This window comes from Olea europaea, chromosome 3 (assembly GCF_002742605.1).
Source record: "Olea europaea var. sylvestris chromosome 3, O_europaea_v1, whole genome shotgun sequence".
Classification (NCBI taxonomy): domain Eukaryota; kingdom Viridiplantae; phylum Streptophyta; class Magnoliopsida; order Lamiales; family Oleaceae; genus Olea; species Olea europaea.
In genome coordinates this window covers 18,058,959-18,076,437 of record NC_036239.1, presented here as the reverse complement: position 1 = coordinate 18,076,437, position 17,479 = coordinate 18,058,959, and the positions used below count along the sequence as shown (strand labels likewise).

At 34.2% G+C, this 17,479-nt stretch overlaps 3 protein-coding genes across 4 annotated transcripts in view; 1 reads left to right on the top strand and 2 right to left on the bottom strand.

Annotated features, from left to right (window-relative positions):
- Positions 1-2,357, bottom strand: part of LOC111379273 — a 14,223-nt gene extending 11,866 nt beyond the window's left edge. The window contains exons 1-2 of the mRNA XM_023002632.1: positions 2,270-2,357; positions 3-109 (exon numbers count right to left, since the gene is read on the bottom strand). Of these exons, the coding sequence (XP_022858400.1) occupies positions 3-109; positions 2,270-2,357 (195 nt within the window). The remainder of the gene's footprint in view (positions 1-2; positions 110-2,269) is intronic.
- A 1,443-nt stretch (positions 2,358-3,800) lies between these two features.
- Positions 3,801-10,607, top strand: LOC111388057 (probable E3 ubiquitin ligase SUD1). 2 transcript variants are annotated; one of them, XM_023012730.1, is made up of 9 exons: positions 3,801-4,241; positions 5,194-5,886; positions 6,881-7,645; positions 7,739-7,950; positions 8,056-8,376; positions 8,956-9,113; positions 9,212-9,375; positions 9,457-9,603; positions 9,825-10,607. In XM_023012730.1, exons 1-9 carry the CDS (start codon positions 3,927-3,929, stop codon positions 10,320-10,322), a joined length of 3,273 nt encoding a protein of 1,090 aa, XP_022868498.1. In that variant the 5' UTR covers positions 3,801-3,926; the 3' UTR covers positions 10,323-10,607. The 2 variants fall into 2 exon arrangements, with proteins under 2 accessions (XP_022868498.1, XP_022868492.1); XM_023012724.1 differs by having other exon boundaries at positions 3,802-4,241; positions 8,953-9,113.
- Positions 10,608-12,578: 1,971 nt separating this feature from the next.
- Positions 12,579-16,725, bottom strand: LOC111388048 (polyadenylate-binding protein 8-like). Its single transcript, XM_023012714.1, has 9 exons — positions 16,387-16,725; positions 15,479-15,597; positions 14,743-15,387; positions 14,572-14,649; positions 14,356-14,445; positions 13,747-13,875; positions 13,422-13,577; positions 13,159-13,350; positions 12,579-12,962 (listed from the first exon to the last, which is right to left on the bottom strand). Exons 1-9 carry the CDS (start codon positions 16,595-16,597, stop codon positions 12,750-12,752), a joined length of 1,833 nt encoding a protein of 610 aa, XP_022868482.1. The 5' UTR covers positions 16,598-16,725; the 3' UTR covers positions 12,579-12,749.
- Positions 16,726-17,479: the final 754 nt, after the last annotated feature.

The following is a 17,479-nucleotide window of genomic DNA, read 5'->3' as shown; positions in this document are numbered from 1 at the left end:
ACCTTATTTTCACCTGCTGTTGTAGCAGTGACTATCTTCTTTGAATTGTATTTCCAGTATTCAGATGGTAGTACATTTGATAAGTATAAGCTTATTGTACTTCCTGTATCTAAGTAAGCATGAAATTTGATTCTACAATAGCTTTTAATATTGAGTGTAATTTCAATATATGGACTCATGGGATTAGTACTTATTACTATTTCCATGATAACAATGATTTCATATTTTCATCTATTCTTGGTATGATGATTGAGTTATCATCAACTGTTATTTTTAAATATCCTTGACAAATTTTATAAGGACTATATTTCTCAAGGAAGTTCATTCCTAGTAGAATAGGTGAACGATCTACTCCATATAAATCATCTTTATATGAAATTATTTCTTTAATATATTCTTTTTGATCTTCTCCTACAAGTATAAGAGGGAATTTAACATATTTTCTTATTTCAAGATTATTTCCCAAATAATCCTTAAATATATATAGTTCTGGTATTTCAAAGTCTATTAAATGATTAACAAACTTGGCATTTACATGACTTTTATCTGCTCCAGTATCTATGAGGACAAGAAGATTCTTCTTAAACCCTTCTTGGTTTACATATCTTGTCTTAATGTAATATTGTGAACTTAATGGTTCAGCAATGCTTAAATTCTTAAGTCTGCTTATCCTAGAGTCTTGTCTAGAGGGAAATCTTACAATAAGATTGTCTCCTTCTAAGCTGACACTATTTCTTCTTATTAATTTTCCTTCAGAATTAATTTCTTTTGCTTGTTTATGAAAATCAAGCATTATTTGTTCTGGTATAGTAACTTCATGTTCCTGGTATTTTCTAAGAGGTATATATTGTGCTAATTCCTCAAAAGCTTTATGTATAATAATGTTATCAGTTATCTTTCTTAGATTATTATGATGGCTAGTACTAAAAGCAAAAATTGATTTTATGCTTATACTAATAGCCTTACTTCTTCATAACATTTTCAAGTTTCCAATTCTATAATATAGATTGAAACTTTAGTTAATATTTTCATCATTTAAAGATATTGCATAATTTGGTTTTACTGTAAATATTATCTTCCGATAGACTAAGTTTCCTACAACTGTTCCTAATAGAGCATCTATAGGATCTTGTAAGATTCTATTGTCAATACAGTATATTTCTATTGGTATATTCATACCTTCTCTAAAGAATCCTTTTACCATTATTTGGACTCCTCCTAATTCAATACATTTTAATTTGTTTCTTACGTTTTCTGGGATTTTGGATAGCTTTTGTTTTACCCATTCTTTTGTTATTATAGGAATTCTTGCTTTTCCTATAGTGTCTTCTATATTAATAGACATTTCTTTATAATTCATACTTACAATTGTTTTATTTACTCTTGGTAAAATTCCTAAAAATCCTTGATGGAATACATCTTTTTCCTGTAGATCTAATATCTTTTTAGTAATTCCTGCGTAATTTTTAATATCAAAGGTAATCTCCTGATTAATTTCTTCTATAGAATCTTCAAGTTATTCAGTTGTTTCAATTTTTATTTCTGATTGTTGTATCTCCTGATTCATATATACTATTTCCTCATAATCTTCCTCTGATGAGGATGTATCTAATTCATAAATGCTACTGCATTCACTACTTAAGTCTTCAAAATATTCAATTAGTTCTATATCACTATCTTCTTGAAATTTTTCATAAATTCTAAGAGTTTTTATATTTTGTCTATCTTTCTTTTCAGGACATTGAGGGGCAATGTGTCATTCTTTATTACAAATAAAATATCTACATTTTTTAATGTTTCTTGATTTAAATTTCTTATTCCAATTTCTTTTTTTGAAATATTTTTTATGTGATTTAAAATTCCTTTTATTGAATTTTTTTTTTATAATTTTTGAATTTTCTTTTATATTTCTTATATGGTTTATATTTCTTCTTATGACATCCAAATTGTTCAACTTGGCCATTATCATTATAACAACATAATGAATTCTTTCTTATTTTATAAGCTTTCTTATTTTTTAGTGCCTCTCTACACCACATGCCTATCATTCTTTTTGTAAATTCAATTCTACTTCCAAGACTATCTATTTTAACTCCTTCCTCTTCTCCTAGAGGTAATAATTTCTCATATTCTTTTAATAATTTAATTCCCCATGGGAATGGTAATTTTGTAAAATAAGATCTTAATATAGGTTTGTTTTCCTGATAATCTCCTTGATTTAATATATAATATAATTCTTCAAAATTACATGTGTATCTTTCTAATTCACACATATCACATATCTTTAAATTCTCCATTGCAATCATTCCTTGATTATATTCATCCTGTTTTCTTTCTTCTTCATTAGAAGTATACATATCCCCTAAGAATTCTGTTTTTAAGATTTTTTCAAATTTTTTTAATATTTCCTGTATATTTTATTCATTTAGGGTATTTCTATTATCTAATACCTCAGTTCTATTTGCTCCATATTTTATTCTTCCTTTAATAATTTCTGGTAACTTTCTCCACCATTCAAAAACAATTCCTCTGAATGTATGTTCTATAAATCCAAAAGCTGTATATGTTTCCCATTTATTAAATTGTATCGCTAAATCTGTACTTTTCTTCCATGTTTCAATAGCTTTACTTTTATTTACACAGTCTAAATCTAACCATACTCCTGTTGTGTGGATTGATTCATTGTAGGACTTCGTTGGATTTATTTATTTTATGGATTGTTTTCTTACATTTCAAGTACATCTTTTCTGTGTTTTTCTATATTGATTAATATCAGCCTTATCAGGTATTGGGGTACTATAAGGATAATCTTGTTTTTCATCACTACTAAATTCTATTTTTATATTTTGACTTGAAGATGGATTAGTATTCATCTTTGTATTTTCCATTTTTTTCAGTTAATTCTTCTAACTGTTTTTTATATTCTTCATACTCTTCACCTGTAGATTCTAAGAATTTTTGTTCTATCTCTTCTACATCTGTAATCATATATTGTTTTTCTTCATGTTTTTTCCCTTTATATTATTCCTTTTGAATAATCCTAAAATCTTGAGGTGGATTAATTATAATCATATATTTTCCTTTAAGATTTTATCTAAAAGAGCGTTTCCTACTTGTAGATTATGTTCTAGATTTTCTAATCTTTTATGTATATCCTCAAAACTTTCATTTGTAGTATTTTTAGGTAAATAGGGATAACTAGGTTTTTTTTTTATATTTTTCAACTTTTTTCAAAAATTCCTCAATTATATTTTCTTCATCTACTATATTCATCATAATTTTTGGTTCGTAACATGGCTCAGATACCATTTCGTCGGAGTGTGCAACGGAGGAATTAAGATTTTTGAGCCAATTAAAATCTTCATAAGTATTTAAAATATCACAATAAAATTTATAAAATTCACTATTTTTTATTAATACTTTTTCTTCAATGATTATATTTAATTCTTTAATTCTTCTTCTCAAGTTAAGAATTAATTTATATACATTATTTTCTGTTTTGATTGTATCATTATCTATAGGAACATTTTTATTTTTTAATTTTGGATCTAAATATTCTGTAAAGAATCCTTTCAGATCTTCTTCTAAATATTTTAATTCATTTTCTGTTGCATTTTTTAAATCAATAAAATTTTCTATAATATTTGAATTTAAATTTATTAAAAATTTATGATCTATATTTCTTTGAGGACTTATTTAAAAAAATTTATACATTATAGTGGCTTTGATAAGAGGTATTTTTGGAAAGATTATTATTTGAAAACTATTTTTCAATTGTTTTCATTTCTGAGCATAATCTTAGGGACTTTCATTATTTTTAGGCTATTGGACGGTATTTCCTCCATTGTCACCGGCCCCAAATAGAATCATCAACCAAAACCCAGAGAGAGCATTAGAAAATTCCACCGGCAATCTCGAGCGGCTCGATGGAGATCGGACTGGAGACAGAGGCCGCATCGTCATCCTCCTCCTTTGAGGTGCCTTCAAAGTGCAATTCAACATCTTCGGTGACTTCTTCGCCGGGTTCAAGGAGTTATAATAATTATAACAATAGTAATAATAGTGATAAGTCCGATTTGCTGGATGACGATGAGGAGGGGGATGTTTGCCGGATCTGCCGGAACCCTGGCGATACTGATAGTCCGTTGCGATATCCTTGTGCCTGCAGTGGCAGCATAAAGTTCGTTCACCAGGATTGCTTACTTCAGTGGCTGAATCACAGTAACGCCCGCCAATGCGAGGTCTGTTTATTGATGTCCACTTAACTTTTTTTGGTGTTATTAGACATCGGTTGTGAATTGGGATAATTTTGTGAAAACTTCTTGTGTGGTTCGCCTGTGGCTAAGTTAGTTTATGGTGTTTTTTGATTAATTGAAATCTTTTAAAGCCGTTCACTGAATGTAAATGGGACGAACAGTAATAAATCTTAGACAAAACGAGTGACCTTTTTATATTTCTTTCATGCAAGTCATGAATTTTGTGTTAGTGCTTTGGGTGAGAACTGTTTACAAGGGAAAATGGTAACGGCCAAAACTTCCAGTTCTGAACATACGGTTATGTCTATATCTAGTTGATTACAAAGATAAGCACAGACCATATATAACATGGCATAGATATAGCACGTGATTCTATGCATAATTGGAAATGATTTGTCTCAATGTTCACTTTGATTATCGATGCAATTGTAGATTGTTCTTAGAGGCGTTTCTGTGATTAGAAAGATGAAGGAACTAGCAAGTGGTCAGGATTTCTACATGTGAAGAAGACTGTCCAGTTGAGAGTTAAAAACATCAAATGTATGAGAAATAGAATTTTAGGTGTATAAGTTTCTGATAATTTCTTCAAAATGCTCAGCAAGCCTTAACCATCTTTGTATTACAATCAGAAAATTTGCTAGAGAACATTTGAAATACTAACTGATACCAATATATGTTTACTAGGGTATTGTTTAAGCAAATCTAGACATCAACCTTTCCCAAGAAATATATATTAAAGAATTACACTGCAAGTCCATAGCATAAGATATGTAAATGGATAATGTAAATTATGTTATGCACTTAATCTTACTAAGTGCTTCACATAATTTTTGATAGTTTTCTATAGGTATTCCTATTTTATTCCCTTCACTTTGTGCTTGATAGAGGACCGCAGAGCGATATTCCCTTACTTATTCCTTAGTTACATAAAATGCAGGTCTGCAAACATCCATTTTCGTTCTCTCCAGTTTATGCTGAAAATGCTCCTTCAAGACTTCCTTTTCGGGAAGTTATTGTTGGGATAGCTATGAATGTCTGCCATGTTATGCAGTTCTTTTTGCGCCTCAGTTTTGTACTCTCAGTTTGGCTTGTCATTATTCCTTTTATTACCTTTTGGATATGGCGACTGACGTTCGTTAGAAGTTTGGCCGAAGCGCAAAGATTATTTTTGAGTCACTTATCTACAACAGTCATTCTGACCGATTGTCTGCATGGATTTCTGCTCTCTGCATGCATTGTATTCATATTTCTTGGGGCAACTTCTCTGAGAGATTACTTTAGACATTTACGAGAACTTGGAGGGCAGGATGTCAACAGGGAAGATGAAGGAGACAGGAATGGAGCTCATGTTGCAAGAAGGCATGCTGCTCAAGTCAATAGAAATATTGGTGGTGATGGGAATGACGAAGATGCTGCTGGAGCACAAGGAATTGCAGGAGCTGGCCAGATAATACACAGGAATGCAGAAAATGTTGCTGCTCAGTGGGAGTTGCAGGCTGCTCGTCTTGAGGCTCGTGTTGAACAGATGTTTGATGGCTTGGATGATGCTGATGGTGCAGAAGATGTACCTTTTGATGAACTGGTTGGCATGAATGGACCTGTATTCCATTTGGTTGAAAATGCATTCACAGTGAGTTTATATGTTCCACGGTTTCCTTAATTCTTTCGATGCCTGAATGGAACTGGAGTTTAATTTTGTTTTCTTGAATCATTATTTTCACATGGAATGCTATTTATCCNTTAATTCTTTCGATGCCTGAATGGAACTGGAGTTTAATTTTGTTTTCTTGAATCATTATTTTCACATGGAATGCTATTTATCCCGTACTGGATATTATATTTCCCTAGTTAGCACGACACTCAGCTATGTTTTAAGCTTGTATGTACCATGTTTGAAGCCTATTTTTGGTAGCTGGACAGCGACTTTGGCGTGCTAGATTGTCAACTCGACTATTTTGTACTGGAAGTAATCTGTGGCAAGGAATTTCTTAAAACCTTGCAACGTGTATTGAAATAATTTTCAAATCTAGTTTGCTTATTTGGTTCTAAATGGATAATTTTATTGGATTTATTTTCACGAGACCATGCAGGGTGGGCTGGGTGGACTGACTGGTTAGCATACCTATTTTACTGTTATTAGCCACTCTATATTTCACTGAGAGGATGATGTACCTAAACAAACGCAATTACTTCAGCAATTGAACTCATTATGTGTCTGACCATAGCTACTGGTTTATAAGCCATTCCAATTTTTCTGAAAATTTGTGACCTAGGGAATTATTCTCTCTCTCTCTCTCTTCCTTCTTTATTTTGAATGACTGATCTGTAGACGCGAGTACTTAGGCATTAGACTACCCCTTCTATGAGTTTAATTCTGTCATTGCTCAATAAAACGAATCCGAAATCATTGCAGTTAAATTGGCTGTCATTAACAGGTTTATTTTCCTCCCACCATGAACAATATGCCTTCAGGTCATCTGGTGCTTGGATGTCTTAAATCTTCACTAGACCCGCATGTTAACATTGCTTTATAAATTGATATAAATCAGAAAGCTCTTCTAGTCTTTTTCACCTTTTGTATGCAACGGATTATTTGTTGCTATACTTCCTCCTCTTCTTTGCAGGTTCTAGCAAGCAATATGTTTTTCCTTGGAGTTGTGATCTTTGTGCCTTTCTCATTAGGACGTGTTGTACTCTATTATTTATCCTGGCTTTTGTCCTTTGCCACTGGTCCTGTATTATCGTCTGTCTTGCTACTTACGGAATCAGCCCTTTCCTTAGCGATCGTCACACTGAAGAATGCATTAAATGCAGTGGTGAATTTGACATCTGATAACCAAGAAGATGGGTTGCTTGGGCAGGTCGAGATGTTAATAGTAAATGTAACAGGAAACAATGAAGTATTTGCCAACCTAAGCTCAAATATTGCAAATGACCTCTTGAAAGTGCAATCTTACGGATTATCACGGTTTTCTGATGTTACTACTCTCGCTGCTGGCTACATGTTCATATTCTCACTGATTATTTTCTATGTTGGAATTGTTGCTTTAATTCGGTATACTAGAGGAGAGCCTTTGACCATGGGAAGGTTCTATGGCATTGCTTCAATTGCTGAAACTATTCCATCACTCTTCAGGCAGTTTGCTGCAGCAATGAGACATTTAATGACTGCAGTTAAGGTTGTTTTCCTTCTGTTCATTGAACTTGGGGTTTTCCCTTTGACGTGCGGATTGTGGCTGGATGTTTGTACTCTAAGGATGTTTGGAAAGACAATTTCACATAGAGTTGAATTCTTCTCAGTCTCGCCACTGGCAAGTTTCTTGATTCATTGGGTTGTAGGAATTGTCTTCATGCTGCAAACCAGTATATTTGTCAGCCTTCTTCGAGGGGTATTCAATTTGCCTAACTAATTATTATTTCAACTCGTATTCTCCAAGAGTACTACGTTAGCTACCACTAACACCATATGTATTTCTTTATAGGTTCTACGCAGTGGAGTTTTATACTTCCTTCGAGATCCAGCAGATCCTAATTATAATCCTTTCCGTGATCTGATTGATGATCCTGTACACAAGCATGCTCGTAGAGTTCTGTTGTCTATTGCTGTTTATGGGAGTTTGATAGTGATGTTGGTATTTTTACCAGTTAAACTTGCAATGCAAATGGGTCCCTCCATTTTTCCGATAGAAATTTTGTAAGATTGCTCTCATCCTTTTCAGAAATATAATTTTCTTGTCTGCGTTTTCTGATTTACTTAAAAATTTCTCTATTAACGCCCACATAAATGCTTCTTGTGCAGTGTGTCTGATCCATTTACTGAATTTCCTGCTGACATACTTCTCTTTCAAATATTCATTCCTTTTGCTATTGAGCATCTTAAGTCGCGGTGTGCCGTCAAATCTCTTTTGCGCTATTGGTTTATTGCCATTGGCTGGGCACTTGGTTTATCTGAGTTTTTACTCCCAAAACCAGAGGACAATGGTGGTCAGGAAAATGCAAATCGGAATCCACGGAGAGGACATGCACGTTTTGGTGCAGAGGAACGAGCAATATTACTAGCCACACGTGCTGTACTAGATGGCACCGAGGAGCACGACAATGATGAACCAGCTGATCTAGAGTAAGTTGCCATTGAGGATAAATAAATTATTAGCTTTTCAATGTGGGAGTTTTTTTATGAACTTTTTTGTTTTCCTAGATTTTAGACTCTTTGCCCATCTCTCCGGCAATTCAGATTGATAATTGCACTTAACTAATCCACATTTTTGTGATTTGAAGTTTGAGCTTTACTCAAAGACCACTCATAAACAAGTCATTATTTTTTCTTCTTTAATTCTGTGGACATATCTTTTGGTAACAACAATACCTAATAGAGTGGTAATGTAGTATGAGATACAAATGCAGCCAAACTCAGAAATTTTTAGTGCACACATTATGATAAATCCTGCACATTCATGTGCCTTGTGTTTCTTGATTATGGAAGCATCTCTTTCTTTTCAAGTTGAATTGCATTCAATTGCTTTTAAGTGAATTGTTTGCTCACCTCTTTTTTGGGAACCCTCAAATGTTCTTTAGATTTTGTCTTTTCTAATTCTTCCTTGCACATTCAGTTGATGTCAGCCCTTGGTAGATTGGCAATTCTTTTTCATGGAGTTTTACTACAAGCATCTTATATTTGTCTGCTTTGATCTTTTAGCAGGTGGAGTTTTGGGCTTCGCATTGTGGTATTGTTGTTGGTAGCTTGGATGACTCTACTTGTTTTCAACTCTGCATTGATAGTCGTACCCATTTCACTTGGGAGAACACTCTTCAATGCCTTTCCACTTCTTCCAGTAACCCATGGCATCAAGTTCAATGGTAATTGATTTATTAAGTTGGTAGTTATGCCCTTATTTTAACTTAATAATGAGAATAAAACCATAGTCTTCAATATTTTCCTTGACTTTCTTCTTTAGATTCTTATGCTTTCATCATTGGAAGCTATGTTATTTGGACTGTCTTGGCTGGAGCAAAATATTTTATTAACCATATTTGGAAAAGGAGAACTAGAGTTTTGCTTGGCGGGATATGGAAATGGTGTGGCATCATTCTCAAGAGTTCTGCACTGTTGTCAATATGGGTAAGAATGGAGAATCTCGGTTATATGTGAATAAGATTGCACGTGTTTTTAAAGTTAACTTGTGTTAACTCTGTGCTGCAGATTTTTATCATTCCCGTGTTAATCGGACTGCTATTTGAACTTCTGGTAATTGTGCCTATGCGGGTTCCTGTGGATGAAAGTCCAGTTTTTCTTTTGTATCAGGATTGGGCTCTTGGACTAATCTTTCTAAAGATCTGGACAAGAGTGGTTAGTTTTCTCTCTATTTCTGTTTTGTTTTTTGGGGGGTGGGGGGGGCTTCAGTAACTGTTTAACTTCGTGGGTGGGTTCCTTTGGTCTTTGTTTTTATGATAGCTTTAGAATGAGTCCATTGATGTAGTAATGAATATTCACATGGTAATTGATGCACTGAGATCAATGCCTCAACTTGATGATCTAATAAAGGTTTTAATTTTTGTTTGTTTGTACAGGTTATGTTGGGCAACATGATGCCACTGGTGGATGAAAGCTGGCGTATAAAATTCGAAAGGGTGAGGGAAGATGGCTTCTTTAGACTGCAAGGTCTTTGGGTGCTGCGTGAGATTGTTTTCCCAATCATTATGAAGCTGCTTACTTCTTTGTGTGTTCCCTATGTTTTAGCAAGAGGCGTATTTCCGTTATTTGGGTACCCATTAGTGGTGAACTCAGCTGTCTATCGATTTGCTTGGTTGGGATGCCTTAGCTTTAGTCTGCTGTTCATCTGTGCCAAGCGGTTTCATATCGTGTTCACCAACCTCCACAATTCGATGCGCGATGACCGGTATTTGATTGGTCGTAGACTCCACAATTATGGGGAGAATTTAGACGAGAAGCATGTTGTCCTAGAGGATCAAAGTTCAAATGTAAGTGATATTGGCATGATTCAGCAGAATCGGGAAGCTGCAGATGTAGGGATGAGGCAGAGGCATATTGTTCGCCTGGACGCTTAAGAAGTACTAAGTGAGTCGTTGAATGAGATTATGAAACCAGGTCCACAGCTTGTTATGGCCTTTGAGTTCTATGAATATAACTCGTTGGAGATTCTTTACATAGTAGAAATTAGCGAGATATGGTTTGTAGATAGCATATTTATTTCACTTGGTGCTATTAACTGAACTATAACAAAAATAACTGTAAATTATGTTACTAGTGATTAACTGATAGTGCAACAAGATTTCTTACCGTTGTAATCTTTATTGGAGCTTGAAATTCAGTGTCTTGACGATTGATACTCAGTTTTGACCTATGATTATAATGATCTGTGATACGCTCGTGGTCACAAAGGAAAATAATAAAACCACATATTTTGTTCATAAATTTTGCTAAGAAAATAAAAATTAACAACTTTTGATTAATCATAGACCAAAATATAAATAAAATGTTATTTTCTCAATATTTGTTAGCGGAGAGCAGCAAAATGAGAAAACGAATTATTCTATCTGAACAGAAAATCTATTGCATCTGTCATGCTACTTGCACATATTTTTTTCATATTTTTTTCTATAAGAAAACAATGAAGCTGTTAGTTAATTACGCCATGGTCACATAAGTTAGCCTCCGTTTGGCCCCCATTTTTTGAAGTGAAAAAAGGTGGAATAGTGTTTTTTGAAAAATGAGCGGTTGAAAAAGATGGAAAAATTTTCGGTTTACATAAAATATTATTTTATGGAAGATTGTGAAGTTGAAAATAGAAAAGAGAAAAATAAAATATAATTTAATTATGGCTAAACAGGGGCTTAATTTGTATTAAATAGAAATAGTCGCTCAAGTTACTAACTTTTACACTAATAATCAGTCGATTAAAAAATTAACATTAAATTCTAAGTGGCACTTTTAGGTACCAAATGTGCCACCAAACGATATTATTTATTACGTTAAGTTGGTAACATTAAGGATGTAGGAATTGGGGATTAAACACATTTAGGACCCGTTTGACATGATTTTTAAAAATGTCAAAATGAGCTTTGAAATCCAAAACCTATTTTTGAACCCATTTGACTAATTTTATGGTAGTAATTCTTTTAATTAGAAGAGATTTTAGAATAAGTCAATTCAATGTAATTTTCTCTAAAAGTACTTTTGGAATATGAAACTCTATTAAAAAGTAGTTTTCAAACAAAAAAAATTAGGTAATTTCCTTCAAAAAAAAAAAAAAAACTCTTCTACACGACGCAAAAGTAAAAAATAAAAGTCATGCAAAATGGGCCATTGAATAATGAACCAATCCCCATGTCGGGAATTTTTGGAATGCGAGACATGGAATAAAAAAATTCATTTATTTCCGTCTAATTATTTGTTCAGCCTAGAATACAATTATGAAGTTGAAAGTATAAGAAATTTATAAAGGCATATCATCAGAAAAACTTCCTCGATCAATTGGGTAGATAAAAAAACAATGACAGCAGCTACTATAGGAGCTGAATATGTAATAGCAATCCAAGGTCGCATACCTAGACGAAAACTAAGCTCCCACTCACAATCCATGTAACAAGCTACACCAAATAAACAGTGTAGAACAATTAGTTCATATAAAAAAATATATGAATGATAAAATAAAAATATCCGGGGTCGGTTTGAAAAATTCGGCACAAAGGACTATGTTCCTCGTCTCCCTATTTACTACGTGCGGGCATGGTGGATGAGAAATTTAGGCATCTTTAAAATGTTGTAGAAGTGAAAAACAAAGTGACGTGTTAATTTGTTGAAGTAAAACTCCCCTAGAAATGCTATGAAAAGAATTGTAATAACTCTTTCTGGCAAAATTAATATGTATTCGTAAATTACAGCAAACCCTAATATATCCAAAGGCGTTCGATATTTCAGCTCCGAGAGCATCCAAAAGGCTGTGTGGGTAGTGCTGGGTTGGGTGGTGGATTAGGTTTAAAGCTAATAAGATTTGTGAAACAAATGTATTGTTAGGACTTTGAATTCCATCTTAAAAGGTCAACATTGTTAAGAGGAGTAGCATAAATTCTTATAAATTGGTCTATATTTTTATCTTTATTCGATGTCGGATTATATCCCTTGACATGTATAATAATGTAAAAGAGAGATTTTCCAAAAAAAAAATAAAAAAATATGTATAACTTAGCATAGGTAAAAATTCAAGATTTAGAAAAAGATAATTTACAGAGTTTTTGAGAGAAAATTAGGAACGCCATTACACAAATAGGATACCATATCTACGAGTACAACACAAGGAGGAATAAAAAGAAAATGAAATTCACAGTATCCTGTTATTTCCTCACAAAACACAGTCTACCTTCTGTATCAAAGTTTAGCTCAACAATGTAACAAAATCTAGTTCTTGTACAATACATAATTCCACCCTTATTCGACAGACATAGGGAACTATATAGTTATTTAATCAATGCCAACTATGCGAGCAGCTCGTCCAGGCTGCTAGCCTCGTGCTGAGGCACGTTCCTCAGGACATGCATAGCCTCTGCAACCTTGGCTCTAAGCGCGTCTGGCGACTCCATCAAGTGTAAAACCTCGGTTTGGTCCATTTCCAAAAGCATGCCGGTCACCTTAGCTGCTGACTCGGGCTCCAACTCTTCGATGAGTGGGTATAAATTCTCACCCAACATCTGTAAGCACAGACATCGAGTTATGGACACACTGACAAGTAACGTTTTGAGATAGGATATGCCACTTTGCATGTCCGGCTCATGTCCTATACTGTTTGAGGACGGTCAGACATTTACATGTCACCTTTATAGAAGTGTCCATGCTTCAGCTCTTTTTCCAAGATAATGTAGAAAAGATATGGAAAAAAATGCTTACCATTCTGTGTTCCGAAGAGGGAGCATTTGCAAGTGCAGAAGCCAAAGTTTGAACTGGAATTCTCTGAGAAATCCGTGCATCACGCAGCTGTGAGCTGCCAATTTCGCGTGGAAAGGAAACCATGTCTCCAGAGATTCCTTGCACAGAAACATTAGGCCGAGGATATCGATATGCACGTCCCCTTGAAATCGCCTGTGCCATAGCAATGCTCAACACTACAAAAAAATGTTTTCAAGAATGGCACAACTGAAAAGGCCACTAACCTGTTGCTGCATCATTGGAAATGGTTGTAGGCTTTGCTGTACAGAATCAACACTGGCGTGTCTACCACCTGGGTACAACCCTGGCGGTCCCGGTTGAATCAGAGGCAGGACGACATTTGGCAGGAATGGGCCAGTAGGTCTCATTCCCTGAACAAACTGCAGTTGGAATCCAAAATAATCCCAAATCAGAAAAGGCTTTAATGAGTCAAAAGCTTAATAATTTTTAAGCCTTCCATGTAAATTGCTTCGTTTCAACATAAAATTGAAAGAGTATCTCAATCCTAGGAATATTGAACAAAAGATTTACAGTGAATATGTAATATACCATTGGAGAAATTATAGAAGGTCCAGCATGTCCATAGAATATTTGTTGCCCTGGTCCAGGACTACCAGGAGTGAACATTGGCATACGTGGAGTGACTGAAGTACTTGGCCGCATATGGGAGTATTGAGCCTGTAAAATATATCAACTATCTATTTCATTTGCAAAATATGTACTAAAACCGAGAGCAACTCGGCCTATGGATTCATGGCCAGACTCAAGAAACAAGAAAACATTAATACATCACTCGTAATCTCATAATCACGAGGATACACATACAAAAATAGATGAGGCATTCTATAAGTATGACGGTATCCATAGAGCTTTAGTTACTACGACTCGTGTACAAAACCATTAAATATAGTCAAAGTGCCAACTTGACATTAGAATAGTAATTTCAAAATAGTACTGAGCACATTGATATCTGATTCTATGTTATTTGTCATGGAGTTAATGCATATATCGGAAGGGTAGTATTATAGTCAAAGTGCCAATAACTTGACTAAAAAGGAGATAATTTCATGGGAGTACTAAGCACATCGATGACGAATGTCAGGGCGAAAATGCGAAAACATCTATTGGAAGAAAAAAAATGAAAACATAGTAATATACCTGTAACCTTGCTGTTCTAACTTCCTTTCTTTCTGCAATAGCAACATAAAGAGGTTTGCTTCCAATCATCCTCTTATTCATTTCCAAGATCTACACAAACAAAAAACAGTTTGGGCCTTCAACAAGAAAAGTGAATATGCCTTGCACGTAAGAGGGGCTTTCTCAAAATTAAATTACAATTTAATTTCTTAGATGAGTTGGTTCAACAATACTTACTGCTCTTGAAGCCTCTTCAGGAGTTGAGAATGCAACGAAGCCTGAGCCTTTGCTAATCCCTTTTGCATCACAGTTAATCTGCATTTGTACCAGACTCAACTAATTTAGTAAACTATAGTTGACTGACTAACACAATCAAAAGATTGACAATAAAGACATTTTTAGACGAACCTTGCACGATGTTACAACACCAAATTGAGAAAACAATTCCTTGAGCTTATCATCGTCAATGCTATCATCTAGATTCTTGATATAGAGGTTGTTTAATCCTAATGATCTTTCACGTGTCTCCTTCTCGGCGTACTCAAGTCTTGATTCACGTTCCCTCTCAGATTTCTTCTGGGCTCGTCCAACATACCATTCCTTGTCATTGAATTTCTTACCATTGAGAAATTCAACACATTTAGCAGCATCCTCTGCATTCTCAAAGTTTACAAATCCAAAACATTTTGAATTTCCATCTTCATCTCTCATCACTGCTATACTGGTAATCAATCCAAATTCACCAAATATTATCTTCAGATCTTCTTCACTTATTGATTCAGACAAATTCTTTACAAACACATTGGTAAATTTTGTCTTATTCTCTCTTTCTCGCTTGCTAACGAAATGTCCTACGTAGACTTGCTTGCCATACAATGACATGCCATTCTGTTCATTAATAGCTTTCTGGGCAGCTTCCTCAGTATCGTATTGCACGAAACCATAGCCCTTCGACTGACCAAACGAATCTGTTTCAACTTTGGATGAAACTATGTTTCCAAATGAAGAAAATATCTCGTTTAATACTTTGTTATCAATTGCAACGTCCAAATTCTGCAAGATTGAAAGATATCTGAATCTCTTCCAAATTAAGCAAAATGGTCATGCCAAACAATAAACTAAGGGAATAAAGATTAAAGCGTACCTTAACAAATATATTTCCAGCACTACTTCTACGTAAGCTTGAGTCTCGATTAGAATATGATATTCGGATAGGTTTTCCATTTAGATTAGTGAAGTTCAGCTCCTTCAAGGCTCTTGCGGCTATTATGAACTCAAAGAAAAGTGATGTTAGGCCTAAAAGGAGAGAAAAAGGGAGCCAGAAAAACTCAAAGTTCCAAGTAAATATAAAATTTAAATTCGAGATAAGAACAGTGTCAAACGAAAGGATGTTCAAACACTAAAAACTTCAAATAAAAAACTAAATATTTTTATCCTTCTCCATTTGATTCAACTCACTACCGATTTAGGCAAAAAAATCCTTGTTTTGTTGTGTAAGATCTGAGCAAATATTTCATTGAAAATCAGGAATATCATAAAATAGAATTTGAGAACTCTTCTACCATCATTTTAGGTTAATGCTTCCAATATTTCACAGCATTTGTCCACAACATTCAGTTCTCTTAGTGTTTGGATACTTCACAGATTTCGTAAGACCCACCACTATTATACTTTATAAACCATTTACAAATTTGCCAAAAGGAGATTAAATAAACCCATATTATCTCTAATAGCATAGTATGATATCAATCATATTCAAGTTTCCTGTGATCCGATTATCAAAATTGACATGATAACATATGAGAGGGATTCAATCTTTCGTATCATAATAGAGACTTGTTCGAGACTAAATTCAAAGCACAAGCACTATATATATATATATATATATATATCTTTGTTTTGAACATTTAGACAAGGTAGTTAACACCTAGGATTCAGTCAAATGACATGGTTAAATAAAACAAGAAACATAAAACTATTCATTGTTTAGAGATAGAGAAAAAAAAAATAAAAATTCATGTTCTTCCACACACACCCAAGAATGAAACATACCATCTTGAGGGTTACTATAATTGACGTAGCCATATCCAAGTGACCTCTCAGTAGTATGGTCCATGCAAATTTTAACAGATATTACGTCTCCCATTCGGCTGAACGCCTCGCTTAATTCAATCTCGGTCACGTTCGGGTGGAGGTCACCAACGTAAAGCGCTGTCACAGGCTGTGATCCGCCGTCTGTCATTGCCGGAGGCTGTGCCGCCATCTGAATTCAAATTATTTCTCCTTTTCTGATAAAATTTTCTTGTCTTTTCCGTCACGGCGGACAGAGACAGCGAATGCCACGGCGTTAGGGTAGAAGAAAGTGGGAGAGGAATAGGAATTTGAAGAGCAGCTTTGAAAAACACGCTTGGGAAAACTGAAGCTGGCATGTTTTTTTTATAGTTGACGGAGGTTTGATAGTGGGTCCCAAAAACCCGTTTCAATTGGTGAAGTGATGAATATGAAATTGCCTCGAAGCAAACTTTTCTGGGATTTTCATTTCATCAAACTTTCTTTCTAACCGCACATTCCATCGAACAAATTTTATTTATTTATTTTTAACTGTAGATATCATGAAATCCATCAACTAGTAATTTCGAAAGGAAAATACTATTTGTACCCGTTTACACGTCCAGTTACTCGTCCCTCACATAAGAGGCGGTGCCCACGCACAATAAATACGTAGGACCCGCCCCCCATGTGAGGGCACTTTCGAGTACATGTCGCGAAACCCATTTCAAAAAGTTCATTAAACAAGGGCTAAACAATTAATTTGATAGGTTTATTTTTGAGTTATAATTGAGTAATAAGTCGAGAAAAATCAATTTTCAACAACGAAAGTAATTCAAATTTCTATTAAATTGTTACTTGTTATTTATATGTTCCACTTTATAAAAATAAATTTTGTTTGTCAAATTGTAGAACTATTAATGAAATTAAAATGGGTTATGTTATCATCAAGGTTACGTGTTAGTTCAACGAAAATTTTGATGTTTTCTATTGATAAGAACAAATTGTGTCACTATAATGGAACTTTGATGATTGACTTGTTCTTTATTAAATTTTAATGGTTGACTTGTTATTCAAACAATAGGTAATGATCAAC

Coding starts and splice junctions, on each gene's coding strand:
- LOC111388057 (XM_023012724.1), top strand. CDS start 3,927: ATGGAGATCGGACTGGAGACAGAGGCCGCATCGTCATCCTCCTCCTTT. Junction 7,646..7,738: donor TTGTCAGCCTTCTTCGAGGG/GTATTCAATTTG, acceptor ATTTCTTTATAG/GTTCTACGCAGTGGAGTTTT. Junction 7,951..8,055: donor ATTTTTCCGATAGAAATTTT/GTAAGATTGCTC, acceptor CTTCTTGTGCAG/TGTGTCTGATCCATTTACTG.
- LOC111388048 (XM_023012714.1), bottom strand. CDS start 16,597: ATGGCGGCACAGCCTCCGGCAATGACAGACGGCGGATCACAGCCTGTG. Junction 14,650..14,742: donor GTGTTGTAACATCGTGCAAG/GTTCGTCTAAAA, acceptor GTACAAATGCAG/ATTAACTGTGATGCAAAAGG. Junction 14,446..14,571: donor CTGAAGAGGCTTCAAGAGCA/GTAAGTATTGTT, acceptor TTGTTTGTGTAG/ATCTTGGAAATGAATAAGAG.